Source organism: Prosopis cineraria, unplaced genomic scaffold (genome assembly GCF_029017545.1).
Source record: "Prosopis cineraria cultivar Desert tree isolate PC_DT_omini unplaced genomic scaffold, ASM2901754v1 PC4, whole genome shotgun sequence".
Taxonomy (NCBI): Eukaryota; Viridiplantae; Streptophyta; class Magnoliopsida; order Fabales; family Fabaceae; genus Prosopis; species Prosopis cineraria.
In genome coordinates, this window is record NW_026555335.1 from 29498373 (window position 1) to 29525757 (window position 27385).

At 32.5% G+C, this 27385-nt stretch overlaps 2 protein-coding genes across 3 annotated transcripts; one reads left to right on the forward strand and one right to left on the reverse strand.

Moving 5' to 3' along the window:
* Positions 1 to 238: 238 nt before the first annotated feature.
* Positions 239 to 2294, forward strand: LOC129309655 (uncharacterized). Its single transcript, XM_054951311.1, has 2 exons — positions 239 to 691; positions 1802 to 2294. The coding sequence occupies exons 1-2, from the start codon at positions 246 to 248 to the stop codon at positions 2190 to 2192; spliced, it is 837 nt and encodes a 278-aa protein (XP_054807286.1). The 5' UTR covers positions 239 to 245; the 3' UTR covers positions 2193 to 2294.
* A 6940-nt stretch (positions 2295 to 9234) lies between these two features.
* LOC129309626 (OVARIAN TUMOR DOMAIN-containing deubiquitinating enzyme 1) lies at positions 9235 to 15188 on the reverse strand. Of its 2 annotated transcripts, none has more exons than XM_054951268.1 (9): positions 15031 to 15188; positions 13699 to 13918; positions 13390 to 13455; positions 13207 to 13290; positions 12955 to 13077; positions 10209 to 10261; positions 10015 to 10064; positions 9842 to 9942; positions 9235 to 9701 (listed from the first exon to the last, which is right to left on the reverse strand). In XM_054951268.1, the coding sequence occupies exons 2-9, from the start codon at positions 13861 to 13863 to the stop codon at positions 9438 to 9440; spliced, it is 906 nt and encodes a 301-aa protein (XP_054807243.1). In that variant the 5' UTR covers positions 13864 to 13918; positions 15031 to 15188; the 3' UTR covers positions 9235 to 9437. The 2 variants fall into 2 exon arrangements, with proteins under 2 accessions (XP_054807243.1, XP_054807244.1); XM_054951269.1 differs by having other exon boundaries at positions 13699 to 13952; positions 15031 to 15180.
* Between the last annotated feature and the right edge of the window lie 12197 nt (positions 15189 to 27385).

The window sequence follows — 27385 nt, forward strand, 5'->3', positions numbered from 1 at the left end:
GAGAACAACATATTTAAGGTTATTGAAATTTTAAATAATTAAGGTGTTGAGAAAATTTAAAATTATAAAAAATTATAATAAAAAATGAATTTAAATTCAAAACATTAATTTTTGAATCCAAATAAACAATTTAGATTAAGTTAAAATTCAAAATTCCATTCATCCAACGCACCAAAGTTCATTTTAATTTTATTTTTTTTCGAGTCAAAGTAGTCAAAATTCAGACATGTCACGGAAATTGGGCAATGAAAATCAAACGACGACAGCCGCGATGCGTTTGGATCGAATTGCCCCGAACGATCGAAGCGCTAGACGAACGAAGAGCGGCGGGAAGCAGCAAGAAATTTGTGCGTGAGATCTGCGCCCTAGCCGCGGAAGAGAAAATGGGAATGGGAAGGTGGTTGAAACTAGCTGTGCTGGTAGGAATCATAGGGATTTTGAGAGAATTGATAAAGAATTATGGATGGGACAAGGACGCAGCTATTCAGATATTGAGAGATCAGTATGATAAATTGGGTATTTGGGCCATCCCTCTGTACGTCACTATACATACACTTTCCATTGCTCTCTGTTTGCCTTCTTCTGTTTTCTTGGAAGCCGCCGCTTCTCTGCTATTTGGTTTCGTCCCAGCCCTGCTCTGTGTCTTCTCAGCCAAGGTGCTCGGTGCTTCTCTCTCTTTTTGGATCGGCAGGTTCGCATTCTTCTTCTATGCCCATTTACTTCGTTGTTTATTGTCAATGGAACAATCAAGATTCTCATTTCTTAATTAGAGTTTAGTTTAATTTTCACTTACTTGTTCATTAAAATACTTTAGGACTTGTTAATTACGGATTACAATTTTCAACTTGCACAGCAGAAACTACTCTCTGAGCCTTCTGCTAAGTCAACTTGCATCATATGGATTGATTCATGAGATGTAATTATATACCATTCATTTCAAGCCCGAATACCCAACTCGTTTCCTCATATTGGTCAAAGAGGTTTGTTTATAGTGTAAATAGCAAAATCCTACGGATATATGAATATTAACCTACTTCTCATTAGAGAAAGAATCGATCGAGTGCATGTAAATCCGATTTTTGACAACCGCTTTATTTTCAAGCATTGGATAATCAGTTTTGCCTGATTTTGATCAACTAATGTCGGTGCTGTTGAAAGTAAATAATGCATCTCTGTGCTCTACTTATATCTAACTGGTTTGTGAAACTGGGAATATCCTGAGATGAATCTTTGATATCTCCTATTATTTAGGCTAACAATGGAAAATGAATTCTTATCAGCTGTTTATCATGCAAGCTTCATTGTAAAACGCGTACCGGTAGCTATGAGAGTAATAATATTCTGTTGTATCCTTGTATTTTTTGCGTCTATTCAACTTCTTGTGCAAGCGCAACTTATGGCCTTGTGTATATATGTTCAAAAGAAAGAGCCAGATAGTTCATATCCCTGAGGGTAACCGTAACTTTATCCTGATATAAGTAGGCCTACAAAGCATATGGTGAATCCAAACAATCTAATGTTAGTAGAGTTGTAGCTTTAATACTTGCTTCAATGACGTGAAAATCACTACGGTTATTGCTGAAAACTGCTAATGTATGTGCTACAATAATGAGTATGAGTCCTGTTGCTGGATAGCATTAGTCAATGAGATTGTATGAAGGCTACCCAACTGTAGTTAACAAGTTGAGCAACAAAGTTTTCCTGGCACTAAATGACGTGTTCGCACATGAAATGCGTAATTCATCCTCTGTTGTCTTGTTCTTTGTTTCAGTTAAATTTACGTAAATTCTTTTTCATCCAGGATAATTTTCAGAAGTTCGAGCTCAGCAGTAGAGTGGGCTCAAAGAAACAAATATTTTCATCTCCTGTCTAGAGGAGTTGAGCAAGATGGTTGGAAATTTGTTCTCCTTGCTCGCTTCTCTCCTTTGCCCTCCTATGTTGTTAACTATACACTAGCTGCTACCAAAGTAGGGTTCTTGTTGGATTTTCTGCTTCCCACTGTTATTGGATGCATCCCAATGATCTTGCAGAATACTTCTCTTGGAAGCCTTGCTGGTGCTGCTGTTGCTTCAGCCTCTGGATCTAAGAAATCTCCTATATGGTCTTACCTGCTTCCAGTATTTGGTATACTATCTAGCGTGCTTATTTCTTTGAGAATTAAGAAGTACTCAAAGTCACGTTTCAATAACTAAAATCATTCCATTCAAAGATAATCCTTTTGACTTATGGCGAACCTTATCTGGTAGCGAACAAATGACTTGATATTCATATTTGGCCTCTGATTTGTTTAGTTATTGCAACTCCTCATGATTTTTTTTTTTTGGTATCCTTTTTTTTTTCCTCGGAACTGTTTTGAGTGCTGATATTCGCACCATTAATCTGTTTGTAAAAGCGACACCGTAAAGGAATCTAGGTTTGGGTGGTAATTGGAATTAATTAATGATGGGTGAATATTTCTGCAGTGGGTCCAAGATCCAGAAAATTTGAAAACAAGTGAATTAACCATTTAGAGCTCATTTGAATTTAAAAAATTTTATCTACTATTGTCGAGTACATAGGTTTTTTCTTTTTGATAAACGAATACATAGTTTATTATGGGTGGCTTATGATTAAAGTTTGCAAAATTGAGTTTGGTTAGAATTGAGTTTGCAAACTTGATTTTGGTTAGAACTGATTTTGCTGTTATGTTTGGGTGCGTTTATTTCATAGGTGATTTTGACAAAATAAATATAGTTGGATGGTTTTGATCAAAAACAGATTTGGAAGTGTAATTATTGAAAAGGGCATGAGTAAAAAAGTAGTTATTGTAATCATTAAAATTATTTTTTAATAAAGTTTTAATGAAAAATGTATATGATAATTGTAGTCAACATTAATAATATAAGCGAACATTAATTTGCAAGTCTTGTAATTTTTTCAATTTCAAATAATATTTTGTAGCTTATTTTATTTTAATGAAGTTATTATAGTTTGATTTATCAAATATGTTAATATCTAAATGTTAAAATAAAATTTATTAACTAATTCCATAAGTTCAATTAGGTACTTATCATCATAGTACAAACCAAGACTATAAGTCTCAAACAACTCACAATCCCTTACAAAAAAAAAAAAATTGTAAGAATAAAGATCCACTCAAGCTTGCCTTTTTTTCAACCTCTCTCAACAGATTTTGAGAAAAGAAAGCTTATAAACCTCTCAAAAGACTGAATAAATACAATTGTAATTGCATCTTGCGTCTCTGAGAGTAAATATAGCCTCTGGAATATTTTTTGTGACAATAAAAATAGAGGTTTAGTGCTTTATGCTCACCTTCTCCTCTAGAGTTAACTTTATTGGAAATTTTATCCCAGAAATAAATTGTTTGGGTGTAGATGAAGAAGGATTTCTAGCGTTCGTTGAAGAATTTCTCGTGTTGGACACTGCACTTGAAATGACTGAATTTTCAGACTTGTGTTTCCTTGTCCTGGGTTCATTTTTGCGAGACCCATCGCAAGAGAAGCCCCATTTCGGCGTCGACAAAGTGGGCGTAGATCGTGAAGACACCGTTGAGTCTCCCATTGCGTTGTACAATAAGCATCTCGTCCACTTGGTTCGATGTTTTCTGCAAATGCATTTTTTGAGACAGGCCAAACGTTTTGCATCTTGTAAGTTTAGTGGGCTAACGAACAAGCCTAGCAAACTCCTTTGTAAGCCTTCAAGATAGGTCTACACAAGATGATCCTCTGCTAGGTCAAGTTTACATGTCATTCCATCGGAAGAGTCATTGTAGTCGTTGGCTCCTTATATGTCAAAATCGAGTCAGAAATAAAAATTGAGCATGATGAATCATCCATTTAAATCCATTTTCATAAGGATTTGGATGTGAAAGAATGTCATTTTTTAGAGAAACTGAGTTTTAAAGCTTAGCCTTAATAGGCCTTAAAAAACAAGAGCTCGAAGTGGGGTTGTTGTTTTTCATTTTAGCTCTAAAAAATAAAATATTTTTATTTTTAAATTAAATTTAAACTTTAAAATATATATTTATACTTTAAAATTTAATTTTCTATTATTTATTTTAAATTTTTAATATTATAATTTTTATTTTTTAAAAAATAAAATGTTATAATTATAATTTTTAATTTTTAAAAAAATTTAGTAAATAAAAAATATTAATAATAGACTTATGAGCCAATCTATGGGTTATTTGAATAAGGGCTGAGCTTTAAAAATTAATCAATTTTTAAGAAATCGAGCTTAAGATTCTGAGTTATGGGCCAGGCCTGCCTGTTTCTCACTTTTAAATTCACATCAAGTCAGCATGAGTGCCTCGTAATAGGTCTGAAGTATTTCTTAATAGCCTCCACATATTTTCCCATTCGATCACTTCCCATTGAAACGCTTTCTCATCTAAATGGATGCTAGCCATTGTAACCTTCCATGCTTCAGGTGTTTCATCAATTTGGAGATAATGTTCATATTCCAAAAGCCAGCCAAGAACACCCCCTCACTGAAATCTTGGGAATTCTATCTTTGTGGATCTGGTGAGAGGTGGATAGTCATGTAGGTATGTTCTTGGTCTATGTCGGCCACCCCCAATATTGTTGGTTGAGCTTCCATTGTTGCAAGACTCATCCATAGTATGATTGAATTGGGCTACCTGAGCTGTCAGTGCCTGAATCTAGTTTTTTTATTATATGAATTCTTTCATCTGACTATTCTGCCATCTGTTGATTGCGGCCTGGGAGTGTTTCAAGCATAAAAAGTAGGAAAGAGGGATCTAGATACCAGTAATATGATAGAAGATGGAGAAGAGAGGATGGAGAGTGGTAAGTAGCAATATCTTTAGAATTGAATTGAATATTGAATTGAAAAGACTAGCCAATTCGTATGGTCTAATTAGGTTAGACCAATCATCAAATCAATGACATAACAATTAAATAAAAATAATATTAAATATATATAGAAAATAAATACAAGAAAAACAATAAATAGTATGTTAATAAAATGACATAACATGATTATAAATTAATAACATTATAAATTATAATTTTATAATTTATCAAATATAAGTGAATTTTGGTTAAATTAGATATGAGTAAATTCAAAAGTAATTTGCATTTGCATATATAATTGTCAACATTTTCATAAAAAAATAGTTTCAAATCATATTTAATACATGTAAATCATCCAAAAATAAAGTTTGCTTTTGATAAAATTTAATTTTTTTAATTTTTTAATTTTTAATTTTTAAGCTTTTTTTAATATTATGTTTAAAACTGCTCGATTTTCTAAAAACTGTCCCGATTCCCCATTAATTTCAGTTTTTAGCTTAATAGTAGCTCAACTTTGGTTCAATCCAACTCAATCAGGAAAATGATTTTTGGTTCAAACCTAGCTATTAATGGCTCCCATTGAATCTAACCGGTCCAACCATCCGATTCGGTACTATTTTTAAAATCATTAATAGGTGGGGGAGAGGAGAAGAGAGAGAGCAGAGGAAGAAATTTGAATAATACTCTGAATTGTTATGATTTTGCAACACGCTGCATCTCTAGACATAGGGGACTATAAATGTAGTATGTAATGCTATTTATAGTATGTAATGCTAACTAATGAATTAATTTCTGTAACTGATGACTAACTAACTGTTAAGTTTATGTTATTTACATATCAGATACCCACCATCTATAATGCTTGTAGCAAGTCAAAGAATTATTGTCTAAAGATGTCATGAGTATTGTGATTCAGGGAGTTCTAATTGAAATACTGCATGTTTCTAGAATTTGTGCTTGTACGGTGTTCATAAACTAAAAGTGTCATATGCTCATATAGGTTAAAGGAAATATTATAGCATGCAATTCATATTACATATACTTAAATGACCATAATAAGGGAACTGAATGGAAGATCCTTGTTTCATTACTATGAGTGTCCCAAAAAAAAAAAAGAAAATCCTTTCACAGTGCCATTATGATTTTGACAATCATGAAGGATTAGTTTAGTGACAACTACTTTTGCTTGTACCTCATAATCATGATTGATTCAATCTAATGGGTCAACTCATGTTAAAGTGATTAAATCAAACCAGATTGATATCTAGTTTAAAGGAAGACTTACACTAAAACACACAACTATGCTAATGTTTGGGACATGTCCTTTGTAAGTAATTTAGATAACTTGTGAATGTGGATACTAGCATACAAAAAGGAAATATAAGATAGAAACATTTAACTTGAGAAAAATTAGATGTGCCATGAGCAATTTGTATTGGTAAATTTAGAGAATTCGAGACAACTTATGAACGTAATGCAATTACACAAGTGATGTCTTTGTGTGATATCCTATTATAGGACTAGTACATGAATTTTTTTTTTTAACAAAAAAGATGTCATGCCTAATGTTAATTCTGTTAAGTTCGAGATGTTGGATTTTGAGTACTCCTTTGATGGGCCAAAATATTTGGTGAGGTTTTTTTAGCTGAATTAAATTAACTAAAATAATTGATATTCAATTTAGGAATATTGAAACTTTTAGTCTTTTAAGTTAAATTTTTATCAATTTAGTTTATTACGTTTTCTTAAATTATCATGTGAGTCCTTTAAATTTTAAAACACAAATTGATTCTTGAAATAATCTAATATGTAAAGTATGTTAATGACATAACATATATATGTGGATAAATGAGAACAAATTAACCTTTAAATTAGTTTGATCCTTTATCAAAATAATCCCTTACAATATATTTTGTTCTGTTATTTTTTTTAATTTTAAAGTCTTTTTCCTATCTAAATAATTATAATTCTTTTTATTAATACATATAACTGCGATCAATATTTTGTTTTTTATATCAATAAATTTTAATGCAACATGCTTTTATAACAATGAGAAACAAATTGACAATCAAAGTAAGTTTAAGGAATTAAATTGATAAAAATTAAAATGAAAGACTAAATCGATAATTGAGACAAATTTAAGGATTAAAAATTAATCCCTTAATTTAATATTTGATTAAATCAGTTTTAACCAAATAAAGAATTAAATGTGATGTGATTCTTGAGCTAATCTGAACTATCTTTTTTAATTGAGGTATCACAATTGATTGGATATATCGATCACAATCATTTTATCATAAATCCAAGTGGTATGATATGATTTGTGTTGATATAAGTCATCCACCTCACTCCCAAAGGAAACACACAATTCTTTTAGTGAACTAAATTCTCTCTTCCCTGTAAGTTGCATATGTCGTGTCTTATAGAACATTGTCTTTTAGTCAACTCTCGATATAAGTATCGGGTAATATACTCTGAACCCGAAACCAATATGTCTCCCTCTGAATCTTTTATTTATATGTTTATTTCCAACACTCCACTCCCTTTGTCTCTAATGTTGCTCATGCATCACCCGAGATGTGAAATCTAGAGAGAGGAAGAGAGAGTTCGATATCAGTCTCTTCAAGACCCGATGTGCACATCAACATCTATTAAGGAGATCAACATCTGGTTTGTTGGCCAATTATTTAATGCATTACTGTATTTGGAGCTAAAGGCCTTGTTTGGTTACAGAAACTTGACCCAAGAAATAATAATCATGCCTCCAATCCTATTTCATCCACATTTGGTTACTTGTAAGAGATATGAAATGGTCTCTCTCAAAAACATAGATTATCAAATTTTTAAAAATGGGAAAGCCTTTAAAAAATGAAAAAAATCATGTCACCCACCTTAAATTCAATATGTTTTTACAAAAATGTTCTTGTTAAATTTTCACACCCACCTTTTTAGTTTTAATTTTATTGATTATTTTCTTTTTACAATATTTTTAATCTTATGAAAAATATTTTTTTAAGAAGTTTTTGAATTTAGTCAAGTTTAAAATTTAATTCCCTGTGTACCATATTTAAATATCTTCCTTAATTTTTACTTTTACAAAGTAAAATTTAAATTTAAAATAATATTCTTTGAAGCACCTTAACATATGTATGCCTATATGTATGTATAAACCTCTAAAAAACTTTTGAATGAAAATAAAAAAAGGCAAATGCATTAAGATAAGAAAAAAGTGGTTGTTGCTTCATTATGGTAAGGATATTATGATCTTTATATTTTAATTTATATCTAAACAAATAATATAAATAAACTCCATTCCCACCTACTTAAGTATTCTATCAAATAAATTTATAGTCATGATCATTTCATTTCTTTCCATTCTCATCATTTCATTCCTTTTCATTATCTCCTTTTTCATGAACCAAATGCGACCTAATTTTTTCCCCCCAAGAATCAACATCTGTTGGTGTATAGATTATCTATTATGAGTGAAGGATCTGACCAAGGAACTAGAGTTAGATGTTTAAGTTTAATAGCAAATGCTTGGTTAGGCTTAGAGCTATAACTCGAGAGAGAATATGATAGCATTTGCTCCCTTCAATTCATAATATAGAACATTTATACCTAATTCATAGCTAGTTAAAACCTTAATTTTTTTAACAAATTTTTTTAAAATGTAAAAATATTTTTTGAGAGTTGAATATTAAAAAATATAAATCATTTTGAGTCTTTTAAAGTGTAATTATTATTATTTTTTCGAGAGTGTCCTTATTGAATAGACTACTTAATTTTTTTAAGATGAAACACTTTATTAAATAAAGGTAAATATAAAAAAATAAAATTTATTTAAAGATAAATAACTATGTTATTAAAAAATAAAATTAATTAAAAATACTTTCATTTTTTAATGGAGGAATTATACCTCTACATAAGTATCTTAACAATGACAAAATGAACCATTTTTTTAAAAAGAATAATAAATGAAACAATTGTATGGGACAAAAATTTCAATAATCCTATATTTTAGATTAAAAATTTTTAAAAAATGTCCTATATTATAAATCAAAGGGAGTAAACTTTAACCAATAAAAATATCTTGCATTCTTATAACCCGGAAAAAATTGCAACAGACATAATTAGTTATTTCAAATAAAATACAATGATTTAGCTGTTTTACCCCAAATATGCCAAACCAAGTAATTTCTTCAAAGGTGCTGACGAATCAGGGTTTTGACGTTTTTTCAATGCAAAGATTAATTGTCAAATTGTTAGCTAACAACCCAATCCTCCAGTTCCAACGTCCCAAACCTAGGTTACTACAAAGGTGCATAGCGTCACACTTGTCATCACAATCCAAGGTAACTTCATGCACAAGAATGCCAGAAAGAACGAATTGCCAAAAGACATAATGCAACAGCTGAAATCAAGGCGAAAGTTCATGTTATTAGTAAGTATTAATGATGAAAGCTTTGTTCATAGTTGGGTCTTAACTAAACAACTTAAACTTTGGACAACTGGCCGCCCAATATCAAAAGTAACCCACAAATGTCCTTACATGGTTAGCTGCAGCGCGGAGCAGCTATGGCTCACAGAGAAAAGGCGTACCAAGGAGATCATGACACTTCATCACTTTGGATAAAGGATATCATAGTGACCAGGGCGATAAAGCAACGTGATGAAAGGATCGTTTGTTTGAGACTTCAAGCTAGCATGTTTGAGATCACCAGCAGCTGGTAAGAAATCATGATGATTCACACTGACACCACCATTATCACATGAGCTGCGGTCAAGGTACATAACACGGATCGGAATGCCCAATGCATCAGAAAGAGCAGTGATATGTATATGATCGCTCTCTTCACCCATTGGCTCGACAGATGATTTGCAAAACTAGATATGAAAGTAAGATTGAGTCAATGCACAGTTTTCCAACAATGGAATCTGATGGTACAATTTAAGTTTGATCAAGATATTGATTATGTTCAAGTTAAAACACTTGCAATGACCAACAAGTTTAACAAAGTACGGACCTGATCAACCGTTGAATTAGTTAAGCCCAGTATAAAAGGTTCAAAAAATTCAGAGCGCTTTTGTATCTCACCAGAGGTAACAAATCTGAAGAACATAACCACTAACGAAACAAATCTGTCAATGGATGAAAAGAAATACATGAGGCATGTGGCATGAATATCAAGTCACTCACCATAATCCGATATTGATTGATCTCGGCATCTAAAGACAAGCTCAGTATGACTGTGACATACAGTAAAGTTTATTGGGAAAAAATGTTAGAGCCCAATAAACAGAAGATGCCAACGTATTATAATTTAGGCATCAGATTATGCATCCAACTTATTGTGAATGCCAATTCTTGGTAAAATAAGAAATTATCAACACCTTATGGAAGTCTCTTTTCCTTGGATAACACATTCCAGCTGCTCTAGGAATAACTGAAATTTTGAACATACATTAGAAATAAATATATTATATAGGAGATAAATAAAAATAAAATTATTATCCTCAACTGAGAAAAACAAAATAAATTTGTATGCGCACTTGAAATCTCAATCATCTCATCTAGATCTATGTCACCAACTTGCCTCCCATTATAGCATCACGTATTTTTATAGCAAGTTCAATCTAAACAGCACTTGCTAAAAAGTAATTCTCATCTCCGCATGAGTTTTGAGGATTGAGAGAATTACACGAATTATAGTTATGATTTAGAAATAGAATGCAGTCCTCCAACGTTTTAGCTTGATTCAGAGTTTTAACAAAGGAGCCCATGGAATTAGGGAACAAATGTGTTTTGCAAGTACTATTTTTCAAAAACTTTAGTGTTAGATCACTATGAGGCATTTGCCAATTGGTTTACTTTATGGTTCTATGCTCTTACTCCCAGTCCCTATTCAGCGCCTGTTACAATGGATCTAAACTGGAGATTTTGTGGTTGTAATGTGATGGGTATCTAAATTGGATGAAGAACCCTACCATAAAAACTAACTGTCGAGATGGGAAAAGCCGACCCAATTAAATACTCTGTTGATCATCCCATACTACTTGCACTCCATGACACTTAACTTGACCTATTATCAGTTAGAACCCTCTGGTTGTTAGCCCTTTTCCAACACTGTCAACAACCATACTCTAATACCAATTGATAGGCACCTAAACGGAATGAAAAACCCTATCCCAAAAGCTAGATGTTGAGATGGGAGAACCAACTCATTTAAATACTCTATTGAGTATTCCATATTACTCAATATGGGACTTGGGATCCCATACTACCAAGTCTCCGTCATAATGTTGGGACTTGACTAGACCCCCTCCTTCTCAGAACAAAATTATCCTCTAGGGACAGGGGGATTTAGGGGAATGCTTCAGCAAGATGCAATGTCATTAAAAGATAGAATAAGATCACCCAACTCTGGGAAAAGGAATGAAAAAAGAACACAAAACACAAAATAAAATAAAATAAATGAATGAATGAAAAAGGAACAATTAAGCCGAGGAAATTCTACTTCATATCAATTGACCATAATTACCATATTAACATATTCAGAGAGTTATCAATAACATTATAAAATATAATCCTGGACTAGATGAGTGCCCTAGTGATAATTCACAATATTTTCATATTTTTACCTCATTTCCTGTCAATTGTTCTTCATGTTATTTGAATTCTTCACCATTTTCACCTTAGATTCTGCACATTGATCTCTCTAATCCTGATCCAATCCATCAATCTTCAAGCTCATTCCATTCAAATCATAACCTCATCAAGCAATTGACCAAGTACTCTCTTCTTCTCAAGATCGCAACACTCACTTTGTTCATCATCATGGCCAACCTTAATCAACCATATGGAGGAGGACTGAAGGCTAATATGCGTGGCTAATAACCTTTGGTCTCTAGGAGAAAGACGGAAGAAGCACGAGTGATGGTCTAAAAGGGGCTAAATTTATTTAATCTAGTTTCCTCTAATATATTCTTGCAATTCTTTCTAGTTCATTTAATTGGATTGCAAGTTTGTAGGTTTTGTACCTTGAACTCTTAAATATTTGCTTCAGGAAACTTGTAATTGTGGTATTGAATTGCTGGAACATATGCTGGAATTTTGAATTCAATGTTACATTTATGCTTGCCTTGAGATTTAATTGGTTCAATGCATTGACAATTGCCATGTTGCATTGTGTACCACTGGCACGCCTAAATTAGATTTTGTTGATTTTCATTTAGGTACAGTTTTTGGCTGTTTTAATTATCCTAACATTAAATTACACATTGGGGTCTTAATGAAGTGGGTCCAGTTCAGTACATGGTTGCTAGAGGTCTAGGAAGTACATGGTGACTATTGTTGTTATGTTTAAGAAGCTCTTGAACTATAAAAGACCCATGAGAAGGGTAAACTAGCTAATGAAAATTGACAAGGATTATTTCCACATCAAACTCCTAGGGATCTCTCATTTGAATTGCTAAACAAACCATTTGCACACTTGCTCTCTATAACTTCAGACAATCATATGAACATTAGTATTCACTCATTTTAGTAATCAATTAGATAAACCAAATCAAACTTTTTGTTGCTGTATTATCACACCTCAATTTCATCTTTGAAAAATCTCATTTCAGCTCATTGGGAAGAATGACCTCAGTTGCCACTATTTTACACTAGAGATGCTTAGTTTAATTTGAGACATAAATGACTATTGCACATCACCTAGTCCACATTTACAAATGATCTAGTTAGCCTTGTGCACCAAAATTGCAGCACTCACTCATGGAGAGTGACAACATGCTGTGAAGAACACATTAGAGCACTTTGGTCAGTGATAATGCACAAGCGATCCTTGTCACAATTGACACAACTTACAAGTGCGAATCCAAAAACAGGCAATGGCTCAAAATGAAACTATATTGCAAAAGCAAAAGCCATTGACTTCTAATTCTTGAATATTTAGCGATTGTACTTGCAAAATATTATATAATACTTAGAACAAAATAAGAATATTATATAATATTTAAAACAAAATAAGAATACCAACTCTTACTAAATTTAACTACAATATATCTGAAGAAAACAAAAATACAGACCAATGTCCTCATAAAAGAAGGAATAAGAAATGAAGTTGATATAAGTTACCGCAAAAAAATCTTCAAACGTCAAGTCTGCATAACCCAATTTTTGAAGTGTTTTCCTACATTCTTCAACATTCACTTTGATACGTTCAACCTCTGCTTGGTCTTGACATTCTAAAATATGCTCCTGTGAAAGTTGTTGACAATAGAGTTATTAGCCAAAATCAAAATCATAGAAGTTTAGCTTTCAGGAACCAAAGAACAGCTATACTGTACAAGTAAAGGATTCTTATAAGCTAAATATACCAAAACATACTAGGTATGAAAACATAAAACTCCGAAAGAAGCAGTTCCCATCTCCCCTGGTACGCCGAATAGCAGAATATTGTTCATCAAGCAACTGTAGGAAGGGCAATGTGAAAACGGCATGAGACACAGGAGAAAAAGTAAGTGGATACAGATAATTCAAAAGGTTACAAAAAGAAAAAGGTGGCCAAACCTTTATTTTTTCCAGCAAGATAGGACTGCCTGATTCATATTCAGCTGCTAAGGAACTGAGGGGTTCCTGCCATTTTGTGAGAATAAATTCTTTTACAGATTATTAGGAATATAACTACCCATCAGAATGAAAAAGCCAATTCACTATTACTCAAACTCAGATTCACAAGAAAAATAATTATAAGCATTTTGACATTCCAATGATAATAATGCAAACACACCACATAACATAATAAAAAGTTGATATAATCTGCAAAATCATGACATGCCAGAACAATGACTTTTCAATCAGCCACGTGTTGGGACTTGCCTTGTCACCAACAAATGGTATTTTCTTGGCTTCCTCGGACTGAACAATAGAGTGTTGCTGCATTATGTCATCATCCCCAAAATTGGCCCACTCCTCAAATTCAGGCATTGGGGAAGCCACAGACTCTATCTGCCCATCTTCTTGAGTTTGTTCTCCGTTCTGCATATTTCTCTCAAATTCAGGCGTTCCACAAGCAACAATTTGATCAGAGCTGGACCACCTACCAAATATTATACTCCTTCCTGTCAGTTTATCTGGCAAAACTTACTCATTCACAACATGCACTGACAGAGACAAAAGAACACAATGCCAAAGTCCATATTCAGAAAATTTAAGATAAATATCTACAGGACTGCTGCTAATCTTGTAAGTTGCAGAAAGAAGAGAGAGGAGAAAGGAGAGTGGAAATAAAAAGAAAGAATTGTCTTTGATATCTATGGTATACCACTAAGGCACATGTATATATACGAAGAGATTACAACTTGATGAGGAGGATAGCCAATAACCATATTATAACAAACTCTAACCGCCAATAAAGAGAATTTAGTTAGCTAGACTATATAGCACTTTGTGTTACTGTTTCTCAACAATATCTTATATAAATTATCGTGTAATTCCAATAAAGACAAGAGATAAATCTCAAGACCACCCAACTAGAGAAGACAGCGATAATACATAACTCCCCAAATGGAACCAGCAAACTAACCCAATTTAAGTCTAAGCAGTGAGATTTCAAAATTTACAAGGATATACTATTAATATAACTTGTTCTAGTCAATTATGTTCTGAAATACACTCGACACACTGTCACTATGGCCATAGGCGGACATATGCTTGTCCCCACTGAAATCTTTGAAATATGCAGAGTTGATATAATACCATTTTAATTTTTGTTCCATATACTTCGACAAGAGTCGAGCCAAGTCATTTACAAGATCATGCGTCACAAATACGTTGAGAATTTCCAAAATTGATGATAATATAAAAAAAAAATAACAATAAACAGAACGCCAATACACAACAAATCCAACATTGCAAAACAACAATATCCAAATCATACAAGCCTCCAGTAATCAAAATGAAGACGGAAGAAGTATGATAGCCAATTACACACCATGCAAGCAAAGACTAGTACCCAAAAAAAAAAAAAAATCAATGTGTAAATATTCCCAAATTCAAAGGCGTCAATGTTCAACAATTACATGACCAGATTCAAAGCCAAATTAAAATGAAAAATTTAAAACAAAGCAGGAACATCCACGCAGAGAACAGATTACGCGGGGAACAAATTCATATCAAGATTCAAAACAAGAGTGAATAAATCAATCTCACCGAATTTTCGGAGTTGAAAAAGCCCTAGGGATCGAAAATTCTTCACTGATTGCCCAAGAACAACCACGCAGGGCTGACAACGGTGGACGGCGTCCGGGGATCCTTGTTCGTCGACGAAGAGAACTGGATCCGCCACTCCCAGGATGGGTTTTATCGGGGGTTATAATTAATTTAAGAAGAATTTTGGTAAAGGTCCAAAATTAATTATTCAAATAGCAAAATTAAATACTCTAAATAATAAAATTTATTTTATCAATAACTTATACCTAACTCTTTACTCTTCTATATTAAATATTAAATAGTAGTCAAAAAATTCTTTCATATCAAATAAGATTTTTACCAGAATATCTATTACACCTTGGATGTACTAAAGATTAACTATATTTTTAGTTTTTTTAAGTTTTTTTATTTTTTTAATTTTTTCATATTCATTTTTCAAAATTTTTAAATAAGTAAAAAAATATTAACATTTTACTATATTGATTAAAACAAATAAAGTAGATAAGAACATATGTTAGCATATATTAATACAAAATCTTTATGAATAGATAAGATAATAATTCAAAAATATATAAAAATATGAATATGAAATAATAAAATAAATTATTATTTTACAAATTTTTATGTCATATATAAATATATTAAACATTTACCAGTAATAAGATATGTCTCTATCACCAAGCATGCTTTTTCTAAGTCTCTCAACTCTTTTATTTGGTCTTCTTTTTTTATTAGTCACTTTTATCCTATAATTGCCTTTTATTTTAATTGATATCATTTAACTTTTCTCAAAAAAAAAACATATAATTTTTTATAAATATACAAACATAACAAGTATAAAAAAAACAACAAAATAGTGAAAATTTTATATTTATTATTGATATTTATTAAATTATATTAAATTAATTTTATATTGAATTAAAATTAATATTAACTTAAATAAAACTAAGTAAAGCTATTTTTAAAGAGAAAAGAGAAAAAAGAATGAAATACCAATTCCTATAAATTTAAAAGATTACTTTTATATATATACAATTACTCATTATGGGTATCCACGACTCAAATTTAAAACCGTTAAGTTATTATAATCTCATATTAATTGAACTACATGCTCATTTATAAAAGATTACTTGTTATATACTAAGAAGATCACTTGTCTCATTTAAAAAAGGTTATATATTTTACATAAATAATAAAATTTTTAAATCTCAACCATTATTTAAACTCCACCCCAATGTAATATAAGGGGATAGTTCATCTTTATAAATTTATATATTATTAATTTTTTTAAAAGAACTTCAATGAAAAAATTGATGGTATTACTTGAGCTACTGCTAGGGTTGACATGTAAAATTCTTTGAGGCTTTACAAATCTAACTTTAGAAATAGTTTGAAGATGTGATAAATCAAAATTCATTTCTTTTGGCACACAAGGTGAGATTGAAGTGGCATTTGCATGGAGATTGCAACACCCAATTCTTTCATTCGTATGCAAATCATAGGCGCAAAATCAAAGTGGCAGCGTTAAAAGATGTTGATGGTAATTGGTGCAATGAGCAAGAGATTATTAAAAGTATGACTACTAGTCTTTATTTATGGAGAAGTCTCATGATTGAGGTCCAATTAATTGTGATATTTCTTACCCTACCATTAATGCTTCCCCACTAGAATGGCATGCTACAAGTATATAGGAACAAGAGATTAAGGAAGCAGCTTTTGACATGGGACCTCTCAAGTCACCTGGCCTAATGGTTGTAATGCACTCTTTTTCTAACACTAGTGGGACAAGATTGGTAAATTTGTTGTGGATTATGTTTAGTTCACTTTTGAGCACCCACAATCTCTCAAGGATATCAATGAAACATTAATTGTCTTCATCTTAAAGGAGAGTCCACCTAAATCCTAAGAGATTTAAGGCTATTAGCCTTTGTAATGTAACTTACAAGATTATTATGAAAGTGGTCTCTAAAAGAATCAGAACCTTCCTGCCTCAAATTGTTTCTCCTAACCAATTTAGTTTTGTTCCTAGAAGACATACATTAGTGTGAAAAAGCATGTCTAACCTAGTTAAAAATGATTATCTAAATCGATTTTATAACCAGTTTAGATATGACCGATTTGATTACACAATTGGTTTAGAATATACTTATTCTAAACTGGTTGTGAAATCGATTTAGATAAAGGTTTAGGAAATTTTTTTCAATTTTTTCCCATTTCCCTTAAAAAATTCATTTATAAATCAGTTATGATGTGATGACCAATTTACATATCATCTATATCTAAACAGGTTATGGCCTATCTAAACTGATTATAGCCATAACTAGAAACTGTGTTAAAAAAACATTCATTCATTTTTTCAAGAACCCCAACCATGATAGGTTACGATTTAAAGCCTACAACTTAAAAGCAATGTATACATCCAGCAAACCAAAATACAATCCAATTCAATCAAATTAATTGTAAAATATTTACAATTTTGTTTAACATTCAAAATCCAAATAAATTCAATAATCTTTCCTACGATTCTACTACACCTATCCTAAACTCACTCTTTAGTGGATTATTATTGTGGAGGTCTAACATGAACAATCCCCAGTGTTTCCTAATTTCTTGGACCTCTAATTGAGAATATGGAGATGCATCATTGAACATTTAAAAAGATTAAAAACAAAAAATTAACTAAGCAATTCTAAGAAAACAAAAAATAGATAACAACTTTAAAATTAGATTTACCTCTTCTGTCAACTCAGTCAAGCCAACTATGATGATATTTTATACATGTCTTAACACATAAAGTTGCATGAGCTAAAAGGGGTTGATGATGGATCTATAGGATAACATAACATTGTCAAAATTACATTCAAAGGAAATTCTATCATCACAATTACATAGAATAAAAACATATATTTACTTTTGGTGTTATCCATGTATGATCATTGACATCACGTGGGGCCTTGTACAACTTGACCTGCTAGGCAATCCTCAAAGCCTTATCATCAACATCACATAGTTAGTAACTTAAGCACAAAAAAATAATGTATCATGAAAACACATTTACTACTCACAAGACTTCTTTATTGTCAGATTGAGTTTATGATATGGAAAGCATAAGAAGAGGATATAATTGCTCTTCATAAAAAAAGAATTTTATGGCTATCAAGATTGACATTGAAAAAGCCTACGATCGGGAAAATTAGAGATTTGTTAAACAATTCCTTCGAGAATTAGAGTTTCCCCCTAAGTTGGTTGATCTTATTTATTCTACTATATCTTCAGCTAACAAGCAACTTCTTTAGAATGGGATCAAAACTTCTAGTTATACTTTGTCATGAGGAGTAAGACAAGGAGATCATATATCCCCTTATTTTTTTATGATATGTATGGAGAAACTAGCACATTTAATTCAATCTTTGATTAATTTGGGTGTGTGAGAACCTATATCACTCAATAAGACTAGCCCCCTTTCTTATCTTTTCTTTGTGGATGATATCATTCTTTTTGCAAAGGCTAATATTCAACAAGTAGAAATTGTCAAGTCTTGTCTTGAGTTTTTTGTATCGCATCTGGCCTTAAGGTAAATTCCTCAAAAACTCATTTGTTTTTTGTGAGAATACGGATCAAAATAGGTGTATAGAGATTAGCTCTTGTCTGGGATTCTCACAGACTATGGATTTGGGCAAATATCTTTGAGTTGCCTTGATCCATGAAAGGGTTAACAAAGATACCTTCCAAGACAATTGAAAAAGTGAAAACTAAACTAGTGAGATAGCAACCTAGCTCACTATATTTAGCAAGCCAAGAGGAATACTTTGGTGTCCTCCATCACTTCTACAATGCCCGATCACATGACGTAGACATGTTCACTTCCTAATAATACTTGTGATGTTCTTGATAGGTGTAATTGGGATTTCCTTTAAGGCAATATTCGTAAGCGGAAGAAAATTCATCTTATTTTTTAGGATGAGGTTTGTAAATTGAAAAAGAAAAGGGGGTTGGGCCTCCATCATGCAAAGCCCTAGAATAGTGCCCTCCTTGTGAAGGTAGGATGGGTGCCTTATAAGCAATGAGATGACTTGTAGATTAAGGTCATGTGTAGCAAGTACCATTGTAGGGATGAACTGATCCCCAAGGTTGATGCTAAATAACCAAATTCAATGCCTAGTCAGGCATTACGTCTACTTGGGAGAAGGTATAATGCAATATAAAGCAGATTTAGGATGGATATGACATCAACTGGCATAGGGAAAAGAGTGGCTTTTTTCTGTTAAATCTGCTTATGAGATGCTTTCCTTTGATGAATGACTCTCAAATATTGTTTGGGATAAGATTTGAAGGTTAAGGCTTTGTAAAGGTGTAGATACTTTCTCTAGCTAGCATTTAGGAATGGTAATCTTACTAACTCCCCATGAAAACAATGAAGATCAAGTTCTGATAATTGAAACAGAGGTTGAGCATTGATGTTCCTCTAACTCTTCCCATCCATAACTTTAGCCATAACCTTAGTAACCCTTTTATTAAACAATTGTAACTTCTCTATTTTGAGTTAAAGCTTTGTCTCCTCCATATTAGTATAAATAAGGCCTTATTGTCCTTATAAGGCATCTCAGTTTTAAACAATAAATCATAATATTTATTTCCATTAGTTTCTATACCATTTTTGGTACCAAAACAGGGTTCTAGAGCAAGGGAATTGGTGGAAAACACTAATGGAATTGAGTTTAAGACAACACCAGTTAAAGAGGTTACTATCGCTTTTAGAAGTTCCATTTCCAATCACTTTTTCCAAAATTTGATCTCACCATTGTGTTTAAGAGGTCTAAAAATATAGAATAGGAGTCATCCCACTACCATCAATGTTCACATGTGCTATCACGTGCCCACTTCAAAGTCCTATGCACTATCACCGTCATTCCACGCGATACACATGCCTGCTGGAGGTTGAAGATGCTGATATCATTAGTCATGTCACCCTAATCTATCTAGTTAGCAACAAGTCACCCACCTAAAAGCTGTCATGCATCTCATGTGCCACATCATCCTACCTATTCAATCATATTTTTTAAAATTATAGTTTGACCCCTAGTTTGTTCCTTATTTGCATTTTTACCCCTCTAATTTTAGAATTTTCAATTTAACCCCTTAGTTTTTGAAATTTCATTTTGACCCTTGATCTTTGAAGAAATTACACTTTAACCTTTTAATTTTATAGAAATTCTATTTTAACCTCATATTTTTCTAAATTACATTTTGGCCCCTAAACTCCCTAAAATGTCCCTTTTCACCCCTACACTCTAAAAAATTACATTTTTGCCCCTATATTTGTTTTGCCAAAGTCCTAATCTTATAAAAAAGCCTTAAAATGCCTCCAAGAAATAAGAATTTGCATGAGATTGAGATGGACAAGATGATACATAGGATTTAAGAGCTGGAGGCTATCATAGAAATATAGCAAGCTTTGTTAAAAAAAATTCAAAGAGAAAACCCAGAAGGAGATTTGGGAAGCAGAAGTTCATCATCCATTGACAATTGCCACTATCCTCGAAAATAACCATTCTGTCCTAGTAACATCAAGGTAGACATTCTTGAGTTTGAGGTAAGACTCCAGTCAGATGAGTTTGTAGATTGGCTTCAAATTGTCGAACGTGTACTCGAATATAAGGAGGTTTTAGATGAGCAGAAAATCAAGATTATTGCCCTTAAGCTCAAGAAACATGACTCCATTTAGTGGAAAAACATCAAGTGAAAGCAAGAATGTGAGGGGAAGCATAAAATTAAGACTTGGGAAAAAAATAAGATGCTAGCTTACCAGGAAATTCCTACTAGAACATTACCATAAAGATAACTTTATTCAATTGCAAAATCTTTGACAGAGGTCCTTATCTGTGGAAGAGTATACTAGAGAATTTGAGAAACTTATGATGAAGTCTAACATCTATAAGAAGGAGGAGCAGATGATTGCTCGATACCTCGCTAGCTTAAACACTGACATCAGCCATCCAGACTAGCTTCAATAGTATTAGACCTTAAATAATGTAATCCATCTAGCCATCCGTGTTGAGAAGCAAATACCCAAGATATCATCTTTCTAGCCTTCTTCTTATAGGGGTTATTCAAATGCTCACAAGGTAGAGTTTCAGCAATGCAACCCCTCGAGTGTTGTAAAATCTCACTCTACTAACCACAATTAAACTAATAAAACTCATGATAAATAAAAGATTAACATTTAAAGATGATTACCAAGTTTTAGTTCAAAATCAAGGGATCCCAAATTTTCATAATCAAAATAAGTTTAAAACAATCATAAACTCTTATATCAAAGTAAAAATAAGTGATAGAAGCATGGGACACCTTTGACGAGTGAAAGATACCTAAAATAATAGAAAAAACAACTAACGTGCTATGAAAAAGGGCAATACACCGTGGCTTGTGCACATTGTTTCACGATATATTGCTCTTTATGATGTTGCGGCTTAGGTGCCAAGTGCCATGATGTGTTGCACAAAAATAGCAGTAGATTTTGTTGTCATTGATAGCAGAATTGGGAAATTTTCGACGAATCTCGATTCTCATTCTGACGTCCATATGACATGATCTAGGTGTCTACAAAAAGCTCTCTATATGAACTAGCTAATGACATGGGTTTTACTTCCAAAACAGTCACACCAGGAAGTTGGACATCCAAACATATTTTGACCACTTTTCACAACTTTCATACAAAAAGGGTGTCCAAAACCTATAATAAGTGCCAAAAACCTTTCCTAACACCTGGATCATATCCATGGGACCTAGGACTATCAGTACAATATGTCACACGCACTTAAACAATAGTATAACATAAATTCACTCCTCAATCCCTTTTTACCAAAAACAGAGGGGGAGGTAAATTTCTATTGCATTGCATCAAAAATTATTGTAACCTATTTAAAACATCATTTCTACACTTGCACTAGTATTATGGCCTTATCAACACATATATCTTTCCATGCACAACTAGTTAAGGTCTAAAATACAATTCAAACATTTGCAACAACAAAAGAGTGTAAATGTGATGGCATGCAACTCTAGAATTGGCAATCATGTACTATTACACAAAATAAATCTAAACTAGAGGCATACAATAAGAATGTGCTAATTCCTAGCCTCTTGAGCCTTTTCCCTCTCTGCACCAGAACTAGAGCCTGAAAAGTATTAAGTGAAAGGGGTGAGTCTAGCCATTCAGAACCTAAGGTAAAACTTACCTTATGTAGTTATATATCAATTGTAAATCAAATACATGCATAAGAAACAAAGTATTTAAAACATGCTTACATATATTATAACGTATTAATCTAGTTAGCACCTTTTTATCTCGCATATGTTGGTACATAATCACAAGACACTTAGACATGTAACCACAACCTGATTTATCACACAACTTGCCACCACTCAAAACATATGTAACATGTCATATATTTTTCATAAGCAATGATCAACCAACCTTATATCCTTCTTATTTTCTCATACTAAAACTGTGGGCTATAACATTCAATAGGACTTTGTTTGTGTGATTGGACTACCTAAGCTCACCAATCGTGAGGTGTGACCCAGCTAAAGATCACATAACTCACTTTGGGACCATGGTTTCCCCCATTCTCAAGTCTCCGGGATGTCTCATACCTTAAGCTATTATCTTAGTTGAATTGGTAAAGAAAGCTATCTTCTAGTCCCTCGACAATCTATGGGATAGTCTCTCAACAGACTCTGAGAAAAGGCTATACCCCCGTGCACCAGAGGGCAGCCTAAATACCATATGAATTTTTTTTCTACTCCCAATCCCTAGGCGAACTCTCGCCACCTGATCATGCCATAAACGATGCTTACTCACTTTCACGTTTTCATTTATCATTTATCATAATCATATGTTAGGTTCACGATCATGCACTATGCAAGTGAGTATCAATACTCCTTTTCATACTTATAACCTAATCCACTATTTTTAAATCTTAACATCCATCAATATCATAATCATCATCAACTCTCAAATTTCACATATCATTTCAAAAGATCACCTTTTCATCATTGACAATTCATTTTTGAAGCAAGTATATGAACATGACTTTTCATTGCATGATACACACATTTGCCAAACACTACTCACATATTTACATCATAATACAATTAACATAAAAACTATCTAAAGCAGGGTTGCCCCAGTTACCTAAAATCTTTGAAAAGTTAAAGGTTTACCCCTCAATCTATTAGTTTCCAAGCTTGAATTTCTAAGCCAAATAGGTGTCCAAGAGCTCAATTTACAATTTACCAAACTAACTTTCATTAACATTGCCAATCTCACACATTTTAACTCTAATCTTCCCTTTCCAAATTACCCAATGCCAATATTGCTTACATTTAGACCTACCCATTAGTTTTATTTTCTATCTATAACATCATATAGCTTCATTGGATACCCACATTGCCATTGATACCTCAACAACTATAAGAATGAAAGATTTAATATTCATTTTTGGATATTAATAGAGCTCATCATCCAACAACCACCAAAATCATTAATACTAAGTTTAAATACTCTAAACAACTCCCATTAACTCCATTTGAGTCAATAAGTTCAAACCTATAATATATATGAATCGGAATCACCATCCTCATCCAAACCCGAACTTAAATCCTTGAGAAAATGGAAGAGAAAAGGAGAAAAAAGGTTTATGAATCTTACCTTGGATGATTTTAAGTTTTAAACCTTCTCAAATCCTCCCCTAGATCATGCCCTAGCAGAGCAAATGTGAGTTTCCTTTGTCTTCCTTTTCTTTCCTTGTGTTTTTTCACATTAGACCGCAATTTATTTCTATAGAATTCGCACCATGTGCCGTGACACCTATCCCCATGTGCTGCGGCATGTGACACAGAGGCTTTTCAACTTGTTTTTCTCCACCTTTTGGTCCCCAAGTGACTTAATTTCACTTTGGACTTAACTTATACCTAAAATTTTAACTAAAAACACTTATTATTCTCCTCTGACCACATACCATGTCAACTTACTTAATTATCTTAATTAATCTTAGCAAATTAGGGAATTAAAAATTAAGATATTACATGTGTAACCTCTTCCCATATCCTCTTGATATAGGACAAGATTAACTGAATCACCATACTAATCACATTAATTAATAATCAAAAACTTTCTTTAAAAATCCTGGGCTCAAGACTCATTTTAAAAATCATTAAATTCATACCATATCAGAGTAACTCAGAGCAGAAAGCAAACAGTTGCATCCATAACACTCATTACATGCATATACAACAAAGAAACAAGGTCTGATTTTAGACCATGCGCCGTGGCGTTCAATACATGTGCCGTAGCATATGGCATAGAGCCACACACCTTACCTTCTATGACATGCATCACAACGTGAGACTATTGGATAGGGAGGTGTATCAAAAGATTAAAATTTTAAAGTCTCTATCCTGATATAGACCTAATGAAATCATTTAAGTCAAGGTGGATAGAAGAGTTACCTTTTTAATTCTTTGAAGTTGGCACACTTTTGGATCTCAGGAGTTGACAATGTAGATTTGCTCCCTCTACCGATATCCACACGAATAGCTCTCTAACTCGAACAACATACTAGTGCTCTCAGCATCCATTCTTCTTTAAGTGTTAATTTTCCTTTCTATAGGGTGTTTCATGGCTTCAAAGTGTTTTTACCGTTAGAACTTTTCTAACTATCTCATCCTTCATAAGGATGTCCCTATCTATATATAGTATATAGATAAGGGTTTTCGTCTTTCACTTAAAAGCTAACAAAAATTTAATTAAATTTATCTCATAAATTTAATTTATAATATCATTCTAATTAAATTTATTATAAATTTAAATTTTATCTATAATTTAAAAATCTGATCATAAAATAAATAACTAACATAACATAACATAACATAACATAATATAATAATAATATAATATATGTCACATATACATATTATATTATATATATACATATATATTTTGAAAAAATATATATATATATACACACACATATATATGTAAAATTATATTTTAAATTTTATATTTCATATAAATATATATAAATATTTATCAAATAAATATTTAAATATATATATATATATAATTCATTCACCCTATATTACATTTATTGAATCTAGACATATTCTAGATTTAATGAACTTGAACATTATAGCTCGAATTAAGCTGTTTTTGTGTGCGACCCTGTAGGCCCATATGAAATTGACAATAGGCTAATTACGCTATTAGCCCATAAGTCACAAGTGGCCTCTAGCAAGACATTGTAACTACCCAATTCACATAGGGATAGATGATCCAATATAACCTATCATGCAATCATATCACATTCCTTTTGTTATGTATATTTTGGTCAAGTACAAGACATGGAATTGTCATTCTCCTTTACTTGACGGTTACTTTCTTGATCTTTGAGTAGATTGGCACTAGCAATGAAAAAAACTCTTTCCATTATAGTATAGCCATCTATTTTCTCAGCCATACTGATCGAGGGGCCCAATAATATCTCTCACTTAATATGAGTGGCAAATTCCATCTTGACCACTCATATTCCTTGCATGAATATCACTGAATTCAATCATAGCCTTGATCACCCGATCAAAGGTAACTTTTGACTAGGTCAAAGTTAGTGGTCATTATGTAGGAATCCATGATAATCTCAGGTCAAAGGGCTTAGCGATATAGTTATATATGAGATAAGTTTATGACTTGTACCATGTAACTTTCTCATAACGAGTCAGTCTAGCACCTTATACTCTTTCAAATGCCCATGACTTTAATTTGTATTTCTATAATTAGTCAAAGTCATACTAGTCTTGTTTCATCTATGATCCCTTAAAGATGACCAATCAGGGACATTTAAGACAATCACTATAGTTTGTCTAAGGATACAATTATCATATTGAACATGCAATTGTTATGATAACAAAAGAGAAATTCATTAAATAACAATGTGCATAGTATAATGATTGGCCCTATGGTACAATTTCCAATAGAGACATCATGCACCAAGGGGCGCCAGTCTAATTTTTCTGTTGTCATTTGATAGCAAAAATGATGAACTTCCGACATGCACCATTTTCACATACGACATCCGATCGGAGTGATTCAAGTGCCTACATGAAGCTTGTCCTACAAGCTAGCTAATGAGATAAGTTTAGACACGATCTAATAGTTCGATCAAAATTTGAAAACCTGAGTGCATAAAGTCACTTTTTCTAAAAATTTTATAGATTTAAATACTCAAATCGATCCATTTATCTTATTAGATCACACAAGGCCTTAAATCAAGTCCAAAAGGATCTAACACATCTGATTAACCACATTTCATCACATATATACATGTATATCAAAATTCAGTTGTTCAACAATCCATTTTCAACATTTCACAAAATTTCACCACTTAACACAAATTGGCCCACTTGGCCATTTCTCACCATATATCACCACAAATTCACTACTTTATATGTTCACAACTCAATCCTAGCCCCAAATTACTCATTACATTATAATTTCACATATAGGCTAAGATTAACTAAAACTCTCAACATTTACCATAAATCACTACATTTCTCTACAATTTCAACCAAACACAACTTAAACATGTATGCAGTCTCCTATGGCAACTTATTTACACACACACACACACACAAGTTTTCAATTCATTACACAGTCTTAGAGACTTCCACGACAACGGCACCACTATGCTGGTCTTGTCTCCTTTCTTTTGCCCTAATCACTACTTTTTCTTGTAAAAATGTAACAATGGGGATAAGATAAAAATTTCAGTAACAGAATAACTCACTCCTATTAACTATCATATATGAAAGTAAAGCATAATATACCATTTAACATAACATATATCACATGTTTCATTTCAAATCTCATCAATACAAACCATTACACCACTTTATCACTTATTTTATCACTTTTGCCACTATAATCACCATTTTTCACCAATTTTTCCACTCATGCAACATATAGCATAATGACCACCAACCGAACCTTTAAATCACCTTGACATGAAATCATAGACTTACCTTAGACTAATGTACACCCTCATTAGCCTAAGCTTACCTTTAGTGGTAGAATCACCCGGCCAAAGCTAATCTATCTCACTTTCAGACTATGGTTTCCTCCAATACACACAATGGGGTGTTGTTGACTCCAACACCGTATAACATAGACACTAAGGAGTCTCAAATCTCAAACACCACAGTAAAAAGGCACTAAGGAGTATAATTCTCCAACACCACACCTTGTCAGGCACTAAGGAGAATATGCCATATGGTTTTATCACCACACTCCACTCGGGTG